Source organism: Rhinolophus hipposideros, assembly GCF_964194185.1.
Source record: "Rhinolophus hipposideros genome assembly, chromosome: 1".
Lineage (NCBI taxonomy): Eukaryota > Metazoa > Chordata > Mammalia > Chiroptera > Rhinolophidae > Rhinolophus > Rhinolophus hipposideros.
Window position 1 is genome coordinate 93252673 of NC_138047.1, and position 26075 is coordinate 93278747.

Genomic DNA, 26075 nt, shown 5'->3' on the forward strand with positions numbered 1-26075 from the left:
TTCTTTTTTAAAACAGGTATTATTGCATTATATTATATTATAGTATAGTATAGTATAGTATATTAACTAGTTTTGACCTGGAAGTGTCTTAGGGACCACCAGGGGTCCGTCCACAGACCATACTTTAAGAACCACTGCACTGGACTATAGGCTTCTTGAGGACAAGTGTCTTACATCACTGTCCCCAACCCCCAGCACACTAGCTGTCACACAGTACTTCAGAAGTATGTTTTCAGTGAATGCATTCGCACTACAGGTTCCTTTGATCTGCACCTGCAAACCCCCATGGGAAACACAAAACAAATAAGACACTGTCCTTGTTCCCTGGAATTTTAGTCCAGAAAAGAAAAGAGCCAATAAAAAAACACAACTAATTGCACTATAAGAAAGAAAATATGTTACAGCAGAGGTATCATCCATAGAGAAAGGAACAATTACGCGCAAACCTCACTGAAGGAACTGGACAAGGGGAGCAAAGGCGTGGGGATGCCCCGTGCACTGACAGGCTGTGGGAACGTGGAAGCTCCAATGCACGTGGGAAGCAACGAAGTGGAGGATGGAGCTGGAACGCTCGGCTCTATTCCTGTCCATCTCACCGGTACCAGATGAATGTTCCTAAAAACCACCCTCCTCAAAATGCCTCATTGACCCCTTCCCTGCCTATAGAATAAAGGCCAACTCATTCTGGCATTTACAATCCTGTAAAAATCTAGACCCAGCCTATCTAATCTTGTCTCCCTAGAAGCGCCCTCCAACCGAGAACTTGGGCTTGGCCTTCTCACCGTTCCTACATTGGGAATTCACTCCCATCGTCCCATGTTGGGTGCCATCCAAACCTTCTCCATCCCAGACATTTCCTTGCAGTATAATTTGTAAACTACGATAAGCCTATTCATTTGTATTCTTCTTCCAACAATTACTTGAACACGTCCTGTGTGGCAGTTGCTGGATATAAAAAGAAAAATAAGACAGAGTTCTCCTCACTCTTGAACTCACAGTGCATTGAGGGACATAAACAAAAAGTTAAGGGAGAAGTGTGATTAAAGAAAGGACATGATGCCCTCTCCCACATCAATCTCCAAGCATACTTATCATTAACATAATTATTTTGGACTTTGTTTAATTTCTCTCAAGAGTCCATCCCCACCACAGAAGAGAGGCTCATCAGAACACGTGGAATTGGATATCCCCATTTCTTCCTAATACTTTTGAATCGACCAGATTTGTTTCTATTATCTTAGTCGTTCCAGTGGACATGCCTTGTAGACAGGAATGAGTTTTAGTTTCAAATTTAGTCGGAAATTTTGGCTCTGTACAAGCTGACCACGCCCTATGCTCAATCTGGGTTGTATAACTGGAGCCCTGCTCTGGTTTCTCTCACCTAGAGATGGCTCCCTCACTGACTTTCTTTAGCTGATATCCCCAAGCTGATCCACTTCTCTGCCAGCACTGGCTGGCTGTCTTACCCCCCCTTACTCTGCCCACATCTTTACGTCTTAGCCTCCTTTCATAATAGACTTTATGCCTGAAACAGCCTGCAGTTCACATTTAGCAATCTAGCTTTTCCCTCTCATTTCAACTTGGCCTTCTCTAATTCAAGAATCTCTTACATGAACTTCTCTGAGCAACTCAGTGCTGAAATAAAACATGAAGAGATATACTTACTTACGCAAAGTAAACCCACATTTTAATAGTTATCTTATCCCTCAAGTACGTATATTCTATGACGACAAGAGGTTCCTTATTTTGAAATTTATTTGTTCACTGTCTTACTTTCCAGGGTAAAAGGACGTGGCAGTAGCCAAGGAACATATGAGTGAGGATGACACCACTCCTTGACTTACACCAAACACAATCAGAGTCCCTGAATTATTAATTTATATGTCATCAGGAGTAGTGCAATCTGGAGCTTTCCCTAGTATATGCCAAATACCACCCTAGAGAGAGAAAAAAAGACAGAAGATAGTAAGCTCTAATCACGGCACAGGAATTCAATACCAATATATGTTCTATCTATCCATGCCTTACAAAAGACATATTTACTTGAAATTGACTTAATTAAATCCATTTAATTTTCATTTCCCTAAAATAAATAATAAATGGAGAGCTTCTTCTCTCCTTTTTATGGTCTTGAAATTCTCTGTACACGGTACCTATTTCTGATAATGATGAATACAAAACAAACAATACTTGAAGTATAATCTCGTAAGTTTTTTAGTAAAGAGACACTGACATTGAGATGCTCTGGGGTTCTAGACTTGTGACAACATCCTATCCTTTATGTTATTTCTTCTCTCCCCAGCTTTCTTCCTTTCACAATTCTATTACTTATAGTAACAATCTGAACAAAAAGACTTACTAAATACTTAATGGGATGGAAATGACATGAGGTTTTACACAACGTCCATTTTAAATACAAATAACACACAATCCAAAATAATAATGCTGATCAAGTGGTAGACATCAAACTTGGATTTAGGCTATTATTCTAGCGCCTAGAGGATGAGTGAGCAAATTCAATTTTAAGATGCAGGTTTACTTCATAACAACGTAACTCAGGAAACTCAGAAATAAAAAACTTAACCCTTTCTTAGAAACACAGAACTCCACGTTATCACACTAAGATCTTAAATAATTAAACTTCAATATATAAAAAGATATATTGCAATACAGTCCGTGTTTAATTATAATACAATAGGGAAAAATCTAAAAATCATTTATACTGGTTTTGACATGTTCTGTGTGCTTTTATTTTTCTAATTAAGTTGAACCAACACTGCTCTAACACTTTCTGAGTATACTCAAACAGACAAAATGGAGGCAGTCCAAAAAGCGCTGGTGACAGGAAAATGCCCTCTAGAATAAATTTTTAAAGACATGTAACAAATAAACATCCAATTGTTTAAAAGTATATTATCAAAGCTGATTGTAAAATTGCCTTTTAAGAGTTAGCCGATTTCTATTAAATGGATATAGAATTTATGCTAATGGATATAAACTAAAGTTGTCATCACATATTTTTCAAGTCCAAGATTGCATTACTTTTAAAAGATCTCTATATATTTTATAAATTTATAATATTATAGGTCTATTGTTTTATTTCTCTTAAGAACTAGTCAAATACACATTTATGAGTGTCCCATATAGTCATCTCCTTACCCTGCTTTATCTTTCTTTCTATGCCCTTGCTCGACTTTTTATTACATCAAGGCAATTAACTGTCTGATGTTATATGTACAGATATGTAATCCTTTATTTGAAATTCCAAAACTTGGAAAAGCATTGAAAATCAAAGTTTTTTCATAACTGAATTGGTGGCAAAATATGTCCTGACTTAAATTCATTTAACAGCAAAATGTGATCTGACCTGAATTGACATGAGACTATTTAATCCTTTATTTACCACACTTAGTGTGAAAATTCATACATTTTTCTCCACAAATATTAATGTGTATAATTACAAGATACTGCAAGACCATGGTAGGCTATTAAATAATATACAGCATAGGCATCAATTAACTTTCAAAAACTGGAAAAACATATGAATTCCAAAACATATCTGGCCCCAGGTTTTAGATAGTGGATTGTAAACCTGCATTTATTTGTAACACTATCGTCTCTTCATGAGGGCAGAACTTTATCTTATTCACTGTTGTATCCCCTGGGCCTAGTATGTGCCTGACACATATTACATACTCTTAAAATTCAACAATAACAAAACACCCAATTAAAAAAATGTGTAAAAGATCTGAACAGAGGACGTATGGGTGGCAAATAAACAAATGAAAAGATGCTCAGTATCATGTGCCATTAAGGAATTGCAAATTTAAATAACAGTGAGATATTATAACATAGCTGGCAGTTTCTAACAAAGCTAATCATAGTCTTAACCACATAGTCCAGCAATCACGCCAAAGGAGTTGAAAACGTTTGTTGACACAAAAATCTTCCCAGGAATGTTTATAGCAGCTGTATTTATTCACAACTGTCAAAACTTGGAAACAACCAAGACATCCTTCAATAGGTGAATATATAAACAAACTGTGATACATCCACACGATAAAATATTATTCAGAAAAAAATACATAGAGGAACATAATATATATTGCTAAGTGAAAGAAGCCAGTTAGAAAAGCCTAAATAAGGTATAATTCCAACTATATTATATTCTTAAAAACAAAACTATAGAGACAGTAAAAAATAAATCAATCAATCAGTGGTTGCCAGGGGCTTGGGAGAAGAGGGAGGAATGGGTAGGTGGGGCACAGAAGATTTTCAAGGCAAAGAAACTATTCTATAAGATACTGGAATAGTGGACACATGACATTATACCTTGTCAAAACCCATAGAACCGTACAACATAAAGAGTGAACCCTGTATCTATGAATTTTTGTTTATTTGTTTGTCTTGTTCCTTTGTTGCTTTCAGTTTTATATCCCACATCAGTGAAATCATACGGTTCTCAACTTTCTATTTCGCTTAGCATAATAATCTCAAGATCCAACCATGTGTCACCAATGGCACTATGTCATCTCTTCTTATGGCAGAATAGTATTCCACTGTGTGTATGTACCACATCTTTATCCAATCACGTATCGAAGGACACTATGGCTGTTCCCATGTCTTGGCCACTGTAAATAAAGCTACAATGAACATCAGAGCACACATATCTTTGCGGATAAATGTTTTCAAATTTTTTGGATATATACCCAGAAGAGGGATTGCTGGGTCACATAGTTCAGTCATTATCAGAGGGTCCGAGGCGAGGAGGGTGACAGATGAGGGTAAGGGGGATCAAATATATGGTGATGGAATGGGAACTGACTTTGGGTGGTGAGCACACAGTATGACATATAGATGATGTAATACAGAATTGTACACTTGAAACCTATGTAATTTTACTAACCATTGTCACCCCAATAATTTTAATTAAAAAATAAATAAGTAAATAAATAAATAAATAAAGAGTGAACATGATGTAAACTGAGGACTTTGATAATAATTTATCAATATTGTTTCACCAATTGCCACAAATGTACCACACTATGCGAGATGTTAATAACAGGGAAAACTACGTGTCAGGGGGAAAGAATGTCTGGAAACTCTGTATCTTCTGCTCAATTATTCTGTAAACCTAAAACTATTCTAAAAATAAAGTCTACTAATTTTTAAAAAAACACACAACTTCCCCAAATAAAATCTGAGACATAGGTTTCACTGGAGAATTCTTCCAAACTTTTAAGAAAAAAAACACAAAACACAACAATCTCATAATACTCTTGCAGCAGATAGAGAATAAAAAAGAAAGGAACACTTCCCTACTCATTTGATCAGGCCAGCATAACCCTGATATAAGACTTGTCAAAGACATTACAAGAAAGGAAAATTATAGACCAATCTTTCTCGTGGATACAGATATAATTCTTAAACACTTATTACTAGAGCTCTGCTAATGCATAGGATATAAAAAAAGCCAGTATAAGGAATGTCACTCCCACCCTAACAATGAGAAAAAGTGGTATAATCTACAAAATCATAATTTTTGAACCCATCAGAAAACTGAAGATGTAAGACAGTCAAGTGAATTAAATTCTAAAGAGTAACAAGAGGGAACTCCAAACTATTATATTTTACCTTTGGCAGAGCACAGGAGGAAAAGGTGGCTATCATACAAGTGAGAAAGAAGGAGTCGGCTAATCAACTAAAAATTTAACTGTTATAGATTAGATGTGGGCTACCGTGTCAGTTTAGAATGACTGGGAGCCCAAAACACAAAGGGAATTCACACTCCCCTGCACGCTCTTTTCCATAGGTCTCTACCAGGTGCCCCCAAAAAAGACTGGAGAAAGAGCGGGAAACTGCAGAAAGGCCCTTTCTGTGGCACAGGTGTGCAAGAAGGATAGACCGCCATTGCAGAACAAGCATAAAACAATGTCAGCTTGTCCAAGCTCTCCTCTGATGTGAGAGTAAAGCCTTAAACCTTTAGGGGAGGGTTCAGAAACCAAACCACTTTGAACACAAGGCAATAATTCATTGCTTCTGTGGGTGAGATAGATGCAAAAATCATCTTCCGCATGGAAAGGTAAGAAAACTCTCCTGGGCCCAGGATCCTGCACCAGCCCAAAGCAGAGGAAAGCCAGCACTAGGAGGAACAGGATTCCTCTTTCACCTGTTACCTGCCACAGATACAAGGCAGAGTTTGGCTGCCAAAGGCAGAAGAGGCAGAAACACTGAGAAAGACCCACGCCCAGCGCACATGGACAGGACCAGGGGAATAGAGGACATCTGTACCTGCGTGAGTCAGGACTGAGTACCAAACAACTGCTGAGGAAGGACTAGGAGATGGAGAGAGGCGTCCCTGTGCCACAGAGAAGCAGAGACTGATGCAAGCTGCGGATGTAGTAGAAACACTGAGAAGAGCCCTCTAATGCCCCCAGCCCCTTCTAAGGACAAAGTGACAGCAGTACACCAAATCTGAAGCCTGTGGCGCACGCAAGCCAATGACAGTACTAACAAAACGTGAACCTGGCTTGCCTCCTGGCTGTATTGACTGAAGCCGCCACACTCAGTAAGGACAGAGAACACTGGAACAAAACTGTCAATCTATTTGACCTAATGGATATTTATAGAAAAGCCACAGCAGAATACTAATGCTTTTCCAGTACACATGGAACATTCAACAAGATAAATAACCTAAATAGCCCTGCATATATTTTACTAATTAAATTTTTTATTAAAAATGTTCCCACAAAGGAAACTCCAGGCCCTAATGACCTTACTCAGAATTCTACCAGACACGTAAGGAAGAAATAATATTAATTCCACACAACTCCTTCCAGAAAAGGAACAAAGGGAATACTTCCCAACTCGGTTTATGAGATCAGCATTATCTGATATCAAAACGAGACAGAGATGTTAAAACTATAAACCATTTTTTAATGAAAATGCAAGCAAAATCTTCAACAAAATATTAGCAAATCTTATCAAGAAGTATATAAAAAAGGATAATGCATTGTAACAGAGTGGAATTTATCTCAGGAATGCAAAATTGGTTCAAAATTCGAAACCAATCAATATTGCTCACTATATCAACATACTAAAAAGAAAAATCACATGAGCATCTTTACAGATATATGAAAATTACTAAACAAAATTCAACATTCATTCACAATAAAACTCTCAGAAACTAAGGAATAGAACAGACCTTCTTCAACCTAATAAAAAGCACCTATACAACATTGCACCAGAGGCACTATCCAGTGTAACAAGGCAAGAAAACGAAATAAACGGCATGCAGATAAAAAAAAAGAAGTAAAAATTATCTTTATTCACATATGAAACGTGCTTGGAAAATCCTAAGCAATCTGCAAAAAAGGTACTATAACTGAGTAAGTTTAGTAAGGTCGCAGGATACATAGTAAATAGACAAATATCAATTGCATTTCTGTATACAAACAAGAAACAATTGGAAAGATTTTATTTTTATCAATCTCAGCTTCTTTTCTGAGTTTGGAGAATGCAAAGGCAAGAACTGAAACTGCACAAAGAAGGCAGGGGAGAAAAATATGACTTGCAAACTCCAGCCTGTCTCAGCACAAGCTGAAGAGGAACAGCGGGCTGCGGGTGAACCAAGTACACAAGAAGCTCAGGGAAGGGAACCAATCGAAAAAGATCTGTGAAAGATGGTGGAGCTTCCTGTCCACAAAAAGATGGCACAAGGCAATGAAAGAGTAAGACTTCAGATGAGGATACCAATTCCTCCATTACCCTCTAAACTGCCACCAGTCAACTTGCTTCACCAAGACATAGTGAGGGCCTGGTGCCAGCAATGAAAGCTGGACACCAAAGGCTTGAAATCGGAAACACGTAAGAGACTCTGCGATTATGCTCACCCTAATCAGAAGGATGTTCCTGTCACAGTAATGGAGGCCAAGATCCTAACAAAAATCACAAAGGAGATTTAAGATGGGAAAGGGAGAATGAGTCTGGAAAGTTCTGATCCTTCTAAACTGACTGTTCCTCCTGAGGAAGGGAGCTCTCCTTGAGGAAATGGGCAATGTCGTGGTGACAACGTCTGCCCTGGAGGATGTGTTTGCTCCTGGACCAGAACTGCAGCCGGAGCTGGGAAGATGGAGGCAGTGGAGCCATAAGAGGCCTCTGGTCAGGTCATGTGTGGTCCACGGGCGAGGTCTCCCAGCAGATACAGAGGGTTGGGTCCAGCTACAGTCTTACGCTGGGCAAACCTGGATTCCTGAAAAACAAGGGAGACTGTGTGCACTCTTCTTGCTGCCTGCCTGCAACTTTCCACCCTCGCACCTGGAGGATAATATGCTGTGTCCCAAATGTGTTCATAGGAATAAGGTGTTGCTGCAAAGCCTCCAATGAGATTACAATGCCGGGTAAAGGATATAGCTATGATTATAATTAATGGTGGAAAGGAGACTGCTATTAACTCCGTGGTGCTACTGACAGCTGAATTCCAGGCTGCTCCACACCCTGCATGCTTCCTGCTTAGCGAAGGCACACAGACTGGTGGGGTGCAGATGTTACCCGCAGACCCCCAACGGTGTCTTGTATCTGCATTGGTTGGGATACAGAGTGTTATGTTTTAAAATGGAAAAGCATTTCACAAATTATCATTCATTGAAGTTAATAAGATGAAAAAGTGAATTCTATCAAATGATTACTCTTCTGAAATAAAAGTGACCTCAGCAGCTCTTTTAAAGGGGAAGCTGGAGCTGAGCCTTGTGAAGGGGTTAAAGTGAAGAAACAATGTGCTGCTGTCCTGGGTTCCCCCCTCAGAATGCCGACTCCCCCGACTCCCCCGGGGGCTGCTGCCTTCTAATTCTGAGTTCAGTGGCTTCTAATTCTTGACCATTTTAAGCCAAAGGGAAAGTTGTTATTCTCTCCACTCCCCAAAATACATTCTTAATATACAACACAACATTTTTCGAAGTTTTCTTAACCTGAGATTTCTCTGATATGATGCATCTCTGGGATAAAAACACAGGGCACTTGGTCAGGGTTATTTCCACTTGTAATTGTTTTGCATATTCTTACTGATTAAAAATGTTCAAGGTTACTTCTGAATCATTACTTCTTTTTAACTTCTTTTTAACTTTTTTCCTTCTTTTCATTGGATTGCTCAAATTTCTATTCTATTTCTTTCCTCTCTGCCTTTATTAATTTGGGAATTTTACTTTGCTTTCTGATTCTGCTTATAGAGAGCTCCCTGTTCCTAACACACTAAAATAAACTTAAAATTCTCTCTCTATAAAATCATGTTCTACAACTAACATGGTTTATTTACCCCTCCTCACTTCCCCTGGCAAGATAAAAATCTCTAAAGTCATATGTATTCCCCAACTCTCCCTAAAATCCACATGCCTTTCCTAAAATTCCTATAAAGTTTTAACTACTTTTATTCTATCCCCCCCTTACTGTCCCAGAATATCGTTTCAAGGAAGAGAGACAATTTGTAGCTATATACTCTGAGCCTCAGATGAATTCCGTTGCAAAGGGACCTGTGGTGTGATGATCTTGATTGGAGCGAGCTAAGCAAAAAGCCATTTTCCCATCTGAAAATTAAAGTTAACAGCCACAAAAATATGTCTGTGCCCACAAGCACATGTGTGGTGTGTTCATGTGTGTAAGGTGTGAGATGCAATAGGAATGTGACGTGAGAAATCTGGGATCAGCCCTCCACCCTTCCCTTGGCTCCAAAGGGGCAGTTAAGACTCCAAGGGTTGGTGCCTAAGTAACAGCTCTGGAGTGGGCTCCTGACCAACACACTGCTGACTGAGGCAAATTAATCTGCATGAAGAAAGCCTGTGCACTCACTGCCAGGAAGCAAAAGTGGAAGTGGGCACATTTCCAAGGATCCCTAGCCCTAAGGAGCAGAGATGGGAAGAAGGAAATAGATGGGAAGACTTTTTAAATACTAATTCACTGAATTGGAATTAATATACCTTAAAGTACCTCAGGTAAATTTCTACATTTGGCAAGAATGGGGCTTAAAGACAAAAATTGGTTATGTCCACCTTAAACAAGTATTTAAATTATCACCGGGAATGATACAAACAAATGTGTTTTCTGATTGGCTACAATATACGACTGATACTTCTCTTGCCAAAAAGATCTAACAGGAATCTACTCACAAGGAAGCAAACAGTCCTGATTATACCTGTTGTCCCAGCATAAATAAATGAGCTTACTTTGTTTTGTGTGGGAGTTCGTTAGGCGTATCCATATGTAAAAATCCACAGAGCTCTGTGCTTAAGAAGAATATGTTTTACTATAGGCAAGTTATATATTACTTTTTTAAAGTGTTATGGTTTGAATGATAAAATATAGTTCTAGTCAAAAGGATGTTTTGGAATAATTGGGGAAATTTGTGTTGTACTAACTTTTATGTTTGAAAAATTCTAAACAAAAACTTTAATTTTAAAATAAAAAAGAAAGAATTGGATATTGAAATGAGAAGAAATGTCAACATTTAAAATAGTATAAAAAACATGAAATACTTAGGGAAAAATCTTAACAAAATATTTGCAAGATTCGTATACTGAAATGTAAAACACTGACAATAGAAAATAAAGAAGATATAAATAAATGGAGAGATAAAGGATATTCATGGGTCAGAAAATTCAATATTGTTAAAAGGTCAATTCTCCCCACATTGATCTAGAATTCAACAGAATCCTAATCCAAATCCACGCAAGTTTTTTTGTAGTAATTTACAAAATGAGTTACCTGATTTCAAGACTTACTCTAAAGATACAAAAATCAAAAGTGTGGTTATTAGCATAGCGATAGACAATTGATCAATGGAACAGAATAGAGAGCCAGAAATAGTGTGTGTGTGTGTGTGTGTGTGTGTGTGTGTGTGTGTACTAAATCGATTTTCAACAAAGGTACCAAGGAAATTAACAAATAGGCATTAGAAAGAAATAGGTATAGTACTGGACATCCACATGGAAAAAAAAAAAAGTTTTACATTGCGTCATATTAAAAAATTAGCTCAAAATGGATCACAGATCCAAATATAAAAGCTAAAACTACAAAACTTCTGGAACAAAACAGTAAAAGATTCTTAAGTAGGGTACAAAAAGCACAAATCATAAAAGAAGAAATTGATAAAAAAATTATGTGTCATCAAAATTAAATTATTTTGCTATTTGAAAGACCTGTTTAAGACAATAAAAAGATAAGCCACAGACTTGGAGAAAATATTTGCAAGATGCATGTCTGATAAAGGACTGTATCATATAGAAAGAATCCTTACAATTCAACAATAAGAGAACAAACACAATTTTTTTAATGGGCAAAAGATTTGAACAGGATACTTCACCAAAAAAGATATAAACATGGTAAGATGCTCAATATCATTAGTCGTTAGGGAAATGTAATTAAGCCACAATGGGATATCATCATGCTCCTACCAGAGAAGTGTAATTAATAAATAAAAACTTATTAATAAAAAACTGACATCAAGTACCAGCAAGGAGGCAGAGAACTGAAACTCTCATAATTGGCGGTGAAAACACAAAATGCTACATACATCTAATTTGGAAAAGTCTGACAGATTCTTATAAAATTAAACATACACTTACCATACATTGCAGTAATTCTCCTCCTAGGTATTTATCCCAGAGAAAAGAAAACAAATATTCAAACAAAAACCTATAAACTATATATCGGCTTGCATGTATTAAAATGTATATATCAGCTTGGCTCATAATCTCTATAACCAGAAACAACTCATTATAACCGAAATGCCCAGCAACCAATGCATGGATAAACAAGTAGTGGTGTATCCAAACAATGAAATACTACTTAGCAATCAAAAAGGAACAGAGCTACTGAAATGTCAACCACATGATGCATCTCAAAAGCATCATGCTAAATGACAGAAACCAGGCACAAAAACGTGCATCCTGTATGGCTCCATTTATATGACATTCACACACACACACACACACACACACACACAGGCGAAGATCTCCTGGTCAATCTCTGCATCCAAAGAACCTAGCTCACTGGAAAATACTAAACGCAGGGGTAGATGGATAGAGAGATTATTATTGCAGGGAGGGTACAGGGCAACAAGGTGCCAGGCTGACACTCAAGTCAAAAGGCACCTGGGGCCCAAACCCACCTGCAGAACATTCAAAGGAAGGAGTGCTCCAACCTACCGCCCCTGAGTCCAGCTGTTAAAACAGTCAAACCCCGTAATGGACCACAACATGAAGGAATAGCCTCAGCGTTTCTCTGGCCAGAAGAAAGGCACGATGCGCCCCACCCTTCTGTAAAAATCTATTACCCCACGCACGAGGCTGAGCCAGTGGGCCTTCCACCTGGAAGGGAGGTTTTCCGTGCACAGGAGCGGAGCTGGAGGGACCAGCGGGGGCGGCTGGCGCAGGCCCGCGGGGTGGGGGAGGGGGTGGGGGAGGGGGTGGGGGAAGGGGTAGGGGAGGGGTGGGGGAGGGGGGACACCGGCCCCGCCGCGGCCCCGCCCGTCCCCGTCCCTGCCCACTCTCTGCCTCACTTACCCAGGCCTGCCGTTCCAACTGAGCGTACAAATTGGAGCCCTTGAGCTTCTGAACTATCTGAGCAATAATGAGAGATAGATCCGACTCCTCCTGCAACATTGCCCCTGCCCTAGCCCGCCCAGCAGCGGGGACAGGCCGCCGGCGCCAAGAGAACGGGCTACGGGGTCCCACTTAGGGCTGCTGACACTTCTCCCGGACCTTATTACGCTGGGACTCCTCCAGCGGGCGTTACCAAGCAACCGCCGGGCCTTGTGTCCGTTCCTCTCTGGTTCCCCCCGCGCCTGACGGTCCCAGCACCTGCGTTCCGCTTGCAGAAAACGACCTGCCAAGGAGTAGCTTTTTATTGCATTGTTCCTGCGTCGTCTGTAGTTTAAAGGCAAGAAGAGGAGCTCTTTCCTCCAAAGGCACAGCGCCTCCGATGTACGAGGGGAACTCAGGGAGTTGTTTATTTTTGTATTTTCTTATAAAGGATCATTCATCTTCCACCTTTCAATCTCCGCAAGAAACGGGGCTATGCACACAATGACATGAGGAATTGTTACTTGCAAGAATTATCAGGTCTGACACCAGCTGTGTGACCTTGGGCCAGGTTCTTACATTTCAGAACTCATCTACCCAGTTCACAGGATGTTGTGATGACTAGCTGAGAATAAAAACTGTGAAGGTACCTAGCACTGTCCTTTGCAACCCATTTTATTTCTCTGTGGTCTTATGCCAGGAATAAACAGTCAAGGACTTCTCATCTAACAACTTAACCAGGAAGCGTTTATTGACAGGTTTTCTGGGACACATAGGCAATTCAAGGATGACTGAGTCATTGCCCCAGTCTTCAAGAAATGTACCATCTAGATTCTCTTCTTCCATGTATTCATTCATTCAATCAGCTTTCCTTCAAATTTCATCCAGCTTTCAACTTATTGAGTATTTACATACAAGAACCTGTATTTCCATACAAAGGTAAATACAACATGGTTCTTGCCTTCAGGGAAACATATCAAAGATTCTTAGGAGAACTAGAAGTAACTGATTTCACGAATTTAATGGCATTCCCAAAGGAAGCTAGAAAAAAAAAGGCTTATGAAATAATACGCACATTGGAATAACCTTGTCAAAATCATCAAGGGTTTATTTCAAATGAGTATATGCATCTATTTTAAGCAAAGCAAAGGTAAGATTCCAAGAGAACAGACCAAGATTGCTGCAAAACTCTAGCTAAACTACATTAAACTTTAATGTGCGTAGGGATCAGAAGATTCTACTAGCGAGAATTGCTTAGCTACATTTCTGGAAATTCCCAGGATATTGTGATGCTGTTGATCCAAGGACTGCACTCTGAACAGCAAAAGGCAAGAGCAGGTAAACAATAGATATTCAAAGGTACTGGACCCTTGGCCTCTTTACACGACACCCTGACATTCATAACACCACTGTTCAGAATCTTGTGATGGCAAATACAGATTCCAAAAAACCTGCTTCATCAGGTTTGTTTATTAAAACAACTTTGGGAAGAGAAAGGTGGGCGGTGGGGGGAAAGTACTTAAAGGCAATTAATGACAGACTCTACAAAACATGTAGTTTCTCCACAAAACATGTGGTTTCTCTACAAAACATTTCCCCACAACTCAGATTTTCTCAAATTTGCAGATAAGTAAATCTCCTCAACTCTTTATCATCTCTCCATCCCAACACCCAACTCATTCATGAATCTCCCAGCACAAACCTCACTTTGAACCAGAAAACAAAACTATGGAGATAGTTCTTTTGAGTTGAAAGGAGAGAGGTGACTGATAGCTAAAGAGGTAAGGATGTTTATGTTGAGAGGGTTAAAAGTCATAGAGGGGAAAGAAGATAAAACTGTGGAGCAGAAGAAAAGACATGATTCCTGGAGTCAGAAAACAGCCTAGCTCCCTTACTGTCATGTACCTTTGGGACTGCACGAGTCCCTTCCCCACTCAGAGTTTCAGCTTTCTAATCTGTAACAAGAGGGCAAATTACCCACCTGATGAGTTATTATGAAGAACAAAAGTACCTACCATTAAAATATCAATAAGTATGAATAAATTAAATATGAAAATTGAGATAAGTAAATAAAAATAATGCCCTGGTCTATTGACAAGGGAATGAATGGAAAGTAATGAAATAAATGTAGCAAAATACATGAAAGTGCCCAAGTGCCCAGCACAATTTTTTGCACAGGTAGAGGCTTTAAATTATTTTAAAGGGGAGAACAATTTGTAGTCTTAAAGCAACAACTAAGAAGTCTGGATTTGATTCTGAAGGCATGCTCAAGCAAAAAAAAAATCTTAATTCTAACATAAAAAGTTTTTCTTACATAGATAGAAGCAGGTGTGTTGAAGCATAATTCAATTCTAGAACGCCTTCTGTTCTCTTTTTCCAATTCAATTTAGCAGAACTTTTTAGAACAATTGCTCTGCGCTAGGAATACAAAGATGAGTAAGACATGGTTCTTTCTCTCAAGGAATTCTCAGTCCTAAAGGGATGGTGAGACCAGTATACAAAAAGCTGTAATGGTAGACAGGCCCCTTTAGTCTCCCCCATGTCTATCTGGAAATGATATACTTTGAGGTCACTGTTGCATAAGAAACAGAAGGTGTAGATTCCCATATCCACGCCACAAAGGAGAACTTTGCTTTGGGAATCCTTACGCTAGCCAGAATGGGTGGCGGTTGAGAAAACATTCTATTCCTGCCATTTTAGAGTGAAACACGATCCAGTCTAACAGAGGACTAGCAATCTCATCTGAGTAGTTGAAACTATATCAAAAGGGACAAAAGTAAAATAGAGGCAGAGAGAAGTCTCCTCAAAATTCCCTCAAATTCAGAGTACAGACACTTCTGGGCCATCACATGTAGGGCTCTGGGTCCAATCCTGCCTTTCTCAGACCTATTTACAGATTTCACTGTGGGTGACAGGGTGGAGGGATATATTTGCAAACTACTGACCTCACATGAGAAAGGATGTAGACAACATCGAAATCACCCTGCCAGCCTAACACAAAAATGAGGCACACTTTAGGGTTTATTGGCCTATGTAATTACTTTATTTACAGGAGCATGACTTGCATAAACTCTATAATCTACAAGGAAAAGTATTTTCAACTGTTGTTTTAGTAGGAGACACTTCTCTTAGCAGGCTGGGCCTGTAGGTTAGATTGAACTGTGTGCTGTCAGGAATTGACTTAAAATTAAGAAAAAGTATTACGTGTGTTGTATCATGAATGTCACAGACCTCGCTGTCTTTGTGAACAAATGAGCTCATAGTGATATCAATTACCTGTTGCTGGATGGTTAGCTCTCATTTGCTGGAATAAAACATCAGGCTCCTCTTCAAAGTCTCTCCCCGTGACTTCCGGAAGTCTTCAGGAAGTGGCACATGCATGATTAGGAAAAACTCTGCCTGCGATGTGCTCTGCCTGCTTCAGTGATGTCTGATGCCCCAAAGCCACTGTCCAGGGTGCTGCTTCTTGTGTTCCCACAACTGCAAAACACCAGACATGCTTAAATCCCAAGGCTCACAAAAGCCCTCTTGAAAAAACAAACCCCTTCTGATTCTACTTGCCACCTCTGTTTGTAAAGGTGGTCATATCTTATTCCTGAGACCAGGCTGAGTATCGAAACATGCTCTCGTCCATTTTCCTGTCTTTCATGCCTCTGGCCCCAGGCAATGAAGTGTGAACCTAACCTAAGTCTAGTACTTAATATGGTGCCTAAAAGGTAGCAGGTACTTCTTAAGTGCTCGTCATAGGAAAGAATGACCATCAACAATTTTCTTTAGATGGGGCCGCTTGACTGAAGTCTTGCTGCTTTAAGTCCAAACTTTCAGCCAAGCGGTCTTCCAAACTTTACATCTTTACATTAGAGAAGAAAAATAACAACAGAGGTCAAGATTCTCCAGAGGAACAGAACCAAATGGAGAAATCAGATACAGATATAGATATATAGATATCGATAGATTCACTTTTAAAAAATGACTCACATGATTGTGAGGACTGGAGAATCTGAAATCTGTAGGGCAGCTCAGCAGGCTGGAAATTCAGGTAAGACTTGACATTGCAGTTGTGAGTCCAAAATCCTTAGGGCAGTGGGCTGGAAACTCGGGCAGGATTTCTAGGTTACAGTCCTGAAACAGAATTCTTTCTTCACCAGGAAACACCCGTTTTTCCTCTGAAGGCCTTCAACTGATTGGATGAGGCCCACCCACATTACAGAGGGCAATCTGCTTTATGTATAGTCAGCTGATTGTAGGTGCTAACCATATCTACCAAAGATCTTCACAGCAACATTTAGATTAGTGTTTGACCAAACAACTGAGCACTATAATCCAACCAGGTTAACTAACATACAAAGTTAACCATCACAAGAGGTATCTGTCTTCTTAGTATAATTCCTTAATAGCCCTTGTTGTAGTCACACCTCCCTCCACAAAGTCCCGTTTTACTTGGACCCCTTTTTGTCTCCCTAACATTGTGACCGTCTCTACAGCACTTCAACTCTGATTTTCTGGTTTATGAGGGTCTCTGGCCCCTTACACTGCTGTATTGGTCTTCTGTTTCTGGTTTGGCCCTGATGAATTGGACTCCACTGTTGGGGTGCCCCTTGGCAGGCTTCTACGTCCAGTGGTCCATTGTGCTGGTTTTTAACAAGGAGTGATACTCTCCCCAGATTCCCCAAACAAAACAAAGTTTAATTCATGGAACTAAACATAACATACATGTCAAATAGCACTTTTCATAAGGGAAAAGGAAGATGGCAAAGTCAAACCACAACCCCTAGGGGGCAGAGAGAGGTGGCTCTGATTCACCACTAGTATTTTAGTAAGACTGTGTGTGTGTGCACGTGTGCATGTGTATATGTGTGTGATGTTATTTAATATCAAAATATACTGGAAACACTTTAAATGATTGTCATTGACATTGACATATTACATCAGATAAATAAATGGTTCCATCTCAACTGACTCGTTTGCTGTAACAACTTCACAATACATATAAAAAAAGGGGACAGGAAATGTGGATGGTTGAAAAGCACATTTTAAGGTTTTTAAGATATGAGTAATGGTGTAAAGTTTTAAAATAAATTTCATAATTACTTTTTATTTTCCTGTAACATAGACTGTCCAAATTAGAGCAAACTTGGGAAGTCAAAATTTTCATTTCCTTTTGACAAGAGTGAAGTTTGCTCTTTTCAAGAGTAAAATTAATAGAATTGTTTCAAGTCTCACAACAAGAGGGAAGCAGAGCTTCCAAGTTCATAGCCGAGTTTTCTGATGATGTCTCATGCATACTCATGATTCAAGAATGTTTATTTTTCGTGTGCATGGTTTGTTGTTGTCATTGTGTATTTTCTCTTATTTATTTATTTGTTTGTTTATTTGTTTATATTTTTTTATTTTTTAACTTCAGAGCTGTAGAGATTCAACATGGAGGGGAAAAAAACTAATATTATCTCATTTAACCCTTGGAACACCTTACAAGGTAGGGGTTATTGTCTCTAAATTTTACAGACTAGCAAACTAAGACTTGAAAGTTAGATTATCAAAAGTCACAATAAAGTGTATAATAATAGAGCTGTGATTTGTATGTGGTTTGCTTAGCATCACATTTCCTCTCTGAGAAAAGGGAGGGTCATTTTTGCCTCAAAAATGTTCAGGTCCCACTTTAGTCTTATAAACCCAATTAGAGATAAAAGTGACATCTCCAGAAGTTTTCAGAAATCCTCCCTTTTAATAATGATAAATTTAAATTTCAGAATTTATACTGACTAAAGGGGTTACAAAATATAAAAGAGGAAGGAGAATGTTTCCTTTTATTCATTGTGCATGTCTGCCCATCTCTATAACAAGTTCTCTAGACATCTTCTAATATCTTCCTCCACATTATTAATTTCTAGGCATTAGAAGAATAATAAGATTTTATTAAATCTTAGAGATGCAATCTTGAAAATGTAAAAACACGATTAGTAAGAAAAAGGAGTGTGGAACTCTACCGCTAAATAATACTGTTTTCATCTACTCTTCTTGAAAAATGTATAATGTTTTCTCAAATGAATGGACCTAAGGGTCATTTTTGCTATTCTTCACTTCACAGATAATAACAAAATTCAGGGAATTATTAGTTTTGTATCTAAGAGCAATTATTCCTTCAAGCTATTCCTTGATGTAAATAGGTTTTATTAGACTTTGAAGTGTTGGCATTTACCCAAGAGACTATTGTTTTGCTAGAAAGATTTCTGGTAGCCCAATGTTTTTCTATAATAACTAAATAACCTGATCAGAGATACTGGGATATCATTAAGTTTTTAAAAAAATATATTTTGGAGCAATCTGATTTAAATTTAAATGAGATTCATCTTTAGGCTCTGCGGAGAGAGATCATCTAAGCACAGAGTATAGTGGTCACGAGTTTGGGGCTTATGTTCAAAGCCCATTGGTTCTTGAAGTTAGATACTAAGATATACCACCTACTAGCTGTATGATCTGGGTACTTTTCTAAAACTCTCTGTGCCTCGGTTTTCTCATCTATAAAATGGAGATAATACTACTTTCTACTTCATAAGGTTATTGTGAGAATTAAATGAGTCACTGAGTATCAAGTGTTCAGGAGCGTGCCTGGTCCCCAGTAGGCCTCAAAAAATGTTTAAATGGGAGCTTCTCAAACTTTGGTGGGTATTAGAATCTTCTAAGCAACTCAATAGAAATACAGAGACTAGGGTTCTATTCTCAATGAGCCTGGGCCTTTGTCTTCTTTATTAGCTTTTCACGTGATTCTGATACATATCAAAGATGTAGACCCACTGGTTTAGACAACAACAATAAACACAGGTTTGTCGTTTACATATGCCAGGTGTTATGCTCAATACCAAAGGTACAGAAAAGAAAGCACCTGTCAGGTTTCAGTGACAAAAACAAAAATGCTCTAGTGTTCTTAAGAAAGAAATTTGAAACAGACCACTACATACTTATAAAAGAGTAGCAAAGCCTTGAGGAGGAAATTTAGGCCAGGGCTCCAGAAATGGCTATCAGAACAACATTGCCAAGGTGGCCCACCAAGGTGGCTGCTCCCTCTGCCACAGTGAGGGGTGGGAGACTCAAATCACCTTCAGGAACTGCTGAGTTTGAGGATAAAATGTCTTAGCGGCCAGCTAGCGCCCCACAACTGTCAACACCCTCAAACTAAGGATACTAGAATGCTGCTGCTGAAAACCTCAGAACCTTCAGGACTTTGTCTCAACGTAGCAAATCCAAGATGGCCCCTGCTTCCCAAATCTCCCATGAGGGCATCTAATTGGGGAAATTAATTTTCATTTGAAACTGAAAGAGGACATGTTGAGCTCTCTCTGGCCTCCATAGTACAGGAAGACACACGGAAGGGAGGTTGAGTGCCAATCTACCATTCCCACCCATGATGAATATAAGAGTTGGCTAGAGCTGCCATAATGAAATACCACAGACTGGGTGGCAAAAACAATGGAAATCTATTTCTCACAGTTCTGGAGGCTGGAAATCCAAGGTCAAGGTGTTGATAGGTTTGGTTTCTCCTGAGGCCTCTATGCTTGGTTTCCCAGGAGATGGCTGCTTCTTGTCCTGTCCTCAGTTGTCCTTTCGTCTGTGTATGCACCCATCCTAGTGTCCCTTCCTCTTTTTACAAGGACACCAGTCCTCTTAGATGAGGGCCTTACTCTTATGACTTTGCTTAACCTTAATTACCTCTTTAGAGGCCCTAATACAGTTACATTGGGAATTAGGGTTTCAACATGTGGATTTGGTGTGGCGGGGGGCGTAATTCAATCCATAACAATGAGTAAGACAGGCCTCTGCCCTGGAAAAATTTACTGTAGGAGAAAAGGTTATAGACACAGTTGCCAGTTCTAAATGGCATTAACAGAAGTAGATAGAGATTATGGTGAAAATATAGCACAGGACGTAGGTGCGCCTTTGACAATGAGTTATATGTGCCTCCACAGAGCTTGTAAGTGGAATCCTTACCCTTATTCTTCCTTTGCATTCCAGGTGTAGGGTTCTAGTGCAAACTCAATGCCCAATAGTGGAAAAACGCAATGGTACGAAATGTTGCCTGAAGGCGGTTGCTGACTCTGCACAAATTGTCACTCCTTCAACCTCAAGGGCAACACAGTAGCTACAGGAAGGGAGATGCAGAAGCTTTGCTCGTTAGCACCCTGTTTGTTGATTAAAATTACATAATATAGGTGACAATTTTGAATATTTACTAAGAAGCAGGTACAGAGCTAAGACCTTTACATGTTTGTCTCCTTTCAGCCTCACCTCAGAATGATCTGCGTTTTCCAGGATTTGAATCTGAGTTGTTTCTGGTGACTGGGATCTGATTTTTGGTGCCAGGAAGATCCAGACCCACCCAGCATTTAATTCCCCAGGGAACACTGCAGGAAGCCTCTCAACCCTGTAGCTCAAACCTTCTACACATTATCTTACCTTTTTTTGCCTAATTTATTTCTGCCTTTTAATCTTTTTATTTTCTTTTGAATTTTTACCAGTAAAATCATTTCAATTAAGTCATTTAATAATAATCAATTAACAATAATTTAACTTTAGTCTTTATTTTTAATCATCTGGCTCTGTGTGTTTAATTCAGTCTTGTGTTTTAGTCATTCCCAACTTTTTCCAATTTCTCTATTTGTCTTCTACTAGGACTTTCTCCTTTGCATGGCTACTTGGAAGTTAGTTTTCATTCCAAAGGAAAGGAAGAGATCTAATTAAGGCCATATGCCTTAGGCTTTCAGATATTCATTTAACAAATATTTAGTCAGTGTCTTTCATGCGCCAGGATCCATCGCAGATGCTGGAAATCCAGCAGTGAAGTGGATCATCAAGGAATCTGATCTGACAGAGCTCACACCCCATGAAGGACAGGCGCTATACCGATATAACCAACTTCTCTGTTTAAACAGGACAATTTTAAATCATCATGGTTGGAGTGAAGAAAACAAAACACTGTGATGGGTGGAGATGTCTGATATGTAGATGGGGTGGTCAGGAACAGCCTTTCTGATATTTGACCAGGCCGACCCAAGTTACTTACTCGTTGACATCAAATGATGCTCATCCTCCAAACAATTAATATACTTTTAAATGTGATTATTGCTTCTGTGAACAAACGGAAAACAAAGGAAACAAAAGCCCAGGCTGCTAGTGGTTAGAAATTTGGTAGCTCTGAGCAGTAAAGCTTCTGAAGACCCATGAATAGATGTGCGTGAGGACCGGCCTTCCTCATTCAGTACAATTCCCTGCTTTGGTGTGGTGTACTTCCCCCTGTTTTCGAGGCATCAGGGATTTCTTTGCTGAACTCTCAGACAGTTATGTGTTGATATTCTTTCTTGTGCGTAATCAGGAGAACTCAGCGCTGAGCCTTCCAGAGACCCTGCCATTATACTGAGACTTTTCAAATGATTGTCTTAATGAGCATTTACATTCAAAACGCACCTCATTATGCCAACAGTGTGCTGGTTTCTGATTACAAGTCGCAGCTGGATTGCTTCAGTCCTTTCTCTTATATATTTTCCTTTCAACTAATTATTGATTTTATGAATTGTGCTGTTTCATATCCAGCTAAGTTTTGCTCATTCATTAAGCTAGTAATCATCAAAAATTGTGCCTTAAATTTCCAATTATATGCCAGGTAGAAACAAATTGTTCCTTGACTATAATGCAGGTTTCAATGAGACTGTGTCCAGTCTGGCTGATAAAATATTTCGGCAGTCATAGGTACTCGCAAATACCTAGCTATATGTTTGTCATTATATAGCCAAACAACCCAGACAATTGATTGGTTTTGTTTGGGGGTTGTTTTTCATTTTGTTTTGTTTTTTCCAATTTTCCTTCAGATGAATCTGTGTACATGCAGCCAAGGAATCATAAATGGTCAATTTTCATGGCAGATTACAAACTTACCAGCATGAGTCACCAGGCTTTTTTCTCAGAAAGAACAGTTCTTCCGAGGACCAGTCAGTTGTCTTAGGAATTCTTTGACGTTCATCTTGGATGCAACCTTTGCTCTTTAAGATGAGTTTCTGAGTTTTAAACACAAAATAGAGACATTTAATGAGAAAAACAGCCAACTCAGATTTTATTGGCTTTATCACTCAGTTAAGTGTTTTCCTGCCTCGTAAGGCCAAACAAAACAGAAGAATGTTGAATGGAAAAATCAAACTATTGGAGACTAACACATAATTTCCAGTGATCTCATGAAGCCTGGGAAGAGAATAACTTAGTCTCTTCTCCTATTCCAGAATTGAATTTACTCCAAATGAATCGTGCCAGATAATATTCTCTAGCTTTGAAATGTGTGGGATAAGTGTCTTTCTGGAGTCACTAGAGGCTCCCAGGCATGTAAAATGGCACCATGTGGTATGGCGGTGAGGAGCTGGACACGATTCAGAGAACCCAGGCTCTTGTTCTAGTCCTGCTACAAATGAGGTGTGAGGCTCTTTGGGTCTGTGTCTCATCTGAAAACATGATGTGCCTAAATAAGATGATCTCTAAAGATCTTCAATCAAAAACCTGTGATGGCAGAAAAGTAACAAGGAGTCCAACAACTCAACAATACTGTATTTTTAGGAAGGACATCTCTAAGAGGATGAAAGGACCTGGTATTGAAAAGAATCTGTTGACTTTCTAGTATTCTACTGTATATTAACTTTATGACTATACAGAGAATTACGAAAGATTAATGCAAGTAATAATGATGACTCTAGGAAGAAAAGGTAATGATTATAGTAGATAAGAGCAGCACATTGGTAGGCATAGAAATAGTGACATCTCCTACTGCACAGATGTAATTCAGTTGGATTTATGGAACAATGACAACAACAAATACCCAACATCCAGTACCTGGCCTGTGTCTAAATAACAACAATGCATCTTAAAAGACTTGCTTGAGTAACTCGATGTTTAGTCCTTACGTGATCAGCTTCCTTGATCATTAAAGCATTTTAATCTTTGTGGCTCTAACTAATCAGAATGGTTTAGGCTTTCTTGTCCTCAATTGTCTTATCTATACAATAAGGGGTTTGACAAAAGTAACTCTTAGGTATCTCCCAATCTCTACAATTCTGAGAGTCTAAATTTTTGGATGGTTTGAAAATCTGGATTCTATTTAATAAAATTCAACCAATCTAATAAATGTATGCAATTCACTATGTAGACCCAGAGAGAGGAATACCTTGACAGAAAGAAAAATGGTTTCCAAAGTAGTTTTATTTCAGGAATATCAAAAGGGCATTTCAAGTCCTATGTTCTCCCTTCCCCCAGAAAGCCTCTCCTGTTGCCTGACCTGTAGAATTGCAGATTCATCTGTTTAACTTCAGACCTTATCTTCTGGTAAAATACAACTGCCTCTGGAAAGGTCACACATTAAACATTATCAGTCATTTTACCTTTATTTGAATGAATTTTTTTTCAGTTTGACCCTGTCTTGTTCCATAAAAGATTTGAAACTGCTTACTGGGAGTGAGTTGAGCAAATGCATTTCTGAGATCATATTTGGTGATAGCCCATGGTGGCCAGGGGAGAACATGAGAAGGAGGGTGCCACCAATAAGAAAAGCTCTATGTAAATTGCAAAGTGCTATAAAAATATTAGAAATTGTTATTAATAACAGGGAGAGGCTGGATGGCTTAAGATAAACCTTGCTCATTTCCCAGTGATTCAGAGTATGCATTTTCAACAGGTCAAATTATTCTTTACTCTTCTTATGAGTCTTAATGTTCCTCTTCTAATTCTTTGGACACTTTGTTAGAAAAAGAAATCCATTCATAATTTGCTCTTTACCTTCTTCACGTTGCTTTCCTATTTCCTGAAGTGCATGACACTTTGTTAGCCACTGTAATGTTTTTGACCACTATTTGCAATCTCATGATCTTCCCTATTTCCTGGAATTGCAGAGATCCTTTCTCTGTTTTTGCATAAATAGGTATCTAACAAGCTTAGGAAGGAAAAAACAACTTTAATTTGAAATGACTCTCAATATTGCCAGAGCTCATTGTAGCAAAATGGATAGTTAAACAGCCATAAACAGCAAAGAAAAGCCATAGCCCATTTTCAGAAACACAAATTTTAGGCAAACACAGAAATATTGAGAAATTTCTAAATTATACTGTACAGATTACATTTTATTCAGGTCACAAAGATAATGTAACCTTGAGAAAGAAAAAAAAGAAGAAACTTTTAAACCCGGAGAATTAAACTGAAACTCTGTTTGTTACCTTATTACATGATGCTAGCCCAAGAAGAAGATCTGCTGTTGGGTCAGAAAGCCAAGAAAGAGAAGCAGGCCTCTTGGGGTAATCTTTCTGATCCTGCCAGTAGAACTCAATCTTGAACAAACAATTAAAATATTCTATTAAGAAGCTGTTTTACCGTTATGTTAAGTATTGGCCTGAATTTGCATTCTCGAAAACAGGATTGCAGGATCAATATTAGAAGCTGTATTTGTATGCACTTATGAAAATAAAATTAAACTTCAGTGTTTAGTAAAAGGACTGTCCACATTTAGTCTACGTGTTCACTGGCCATTTTGCACTCTCAGCATGAGAAGTGTCCCGGGGGAAGGGTTTCAAGGAGGGTTGATCACAATTGCCTCAGGCATTTCACATCCAGCAGTTTAGTACACATGGACCTGAGTAGTGGAAGGTGGTTTTACAGATTGTGTGTTCATGTTTCAATTAAGTCAACCTTCTCAAATGGGCTAACAACAACAACAACAACAACAACAATTAAAGATGTACATATATGCAATGAAATATTATTCAGCCGTAAGAAAAGGTGAAATACTGCCATTGCGACAACATGGATGGATCCTGAGACTATTATGCTAAGTGAAATAAGTCGGACAGAAAAAGTTGAGAACTTTATGATTTCACTCATAAGTTGGATATAAAACTCAGAGCAACAAATGTACAAGAAAAACAAATAAAAACTCATAAACACAGACAACAGTATAGTGGTTATCAGAGGGGAAGGTAGGTAGAAAACAGTAAAGGGGGCCAAATATATGGTGACAAAAGGAGATTTGTCTTTGGGTGGTGAATACACAATGCCACATATAGATGATGTGTTATAGAATTGTATGCTTGAAACCTATACAATCTTATTAACCAATGTCAACCCAGTAAATTTAATTTAAAAAAAGATGTTTGAAGATTAAAGAAAGACATGGAAAAAGTCAAGAAAATGATGTCTGAACATAATGTAAATACCAATAAAGAGACAGAAATCCTAGAAAGTAACCTAAAACAAATTCTGAAGCTGTAAAGTACAATAACTGAAATGAAAAATTCACTACAGAGATTCAAAGGTAGCTTCAAACAGGCATAAAAAAGAAATAGCCAACTTGCAAAAAGGACAATAAAAATGATCAAGTTTGAAGGATAGAAAAAAAAGACTTTGGAGAAGTGAACAGAGACTAAGGTACCTGTGGGACACCATCAAGGAGAACAGAGAGAGAGAATGGGGTAAAGAGAATATTTGAAG

The 26075-nt window shown here is 38.7% G+C and overlaps 1 protein-coding gene and 1 pseudogene across 8 annotated transcripts in view; one reads left to right on the forward strand and one right to left on the reverse strand.

Moving 5' to 3' along the window:
* Positions 1–12818, reverse strand: part of TBC1D19 (TBC1 domain family member 19) — a 118782-nt gene extending 105964 nt beyond the window's left edge. For 3 of the 7 annotated variants that reach the window (XM_081068690.1, XM_081068696.1, XM_081068689.1), the window contains exon 1: positions 12552–12818. In XM_081068690.1, the coding sequence (XP_080924816.1) occupies positions 12552–12650 (99 nt within the window). In that variant the 5' untranslated portion in view covers positions 12651–12818. The remainder of the gene's footprint in view (positions 1–12551) is intronic. The other 4 variants (XM_081068692.1, XM_081068693.1, XM_081068691.1 and 1 more) reach the window with 3 other exon arrangements.
* On the forward strand, positions 7566–8385 carry LOC308495983 (developmental pluripotency-associated protein 4-like; annotated as a pseudogene). Its single transcript has one exon. The product of its transcript is annotated as a developmental pluripotency-associated protein 4-like (transcript).
* Positions 12819–26075: the final 13257 nt, after the last annotated feature.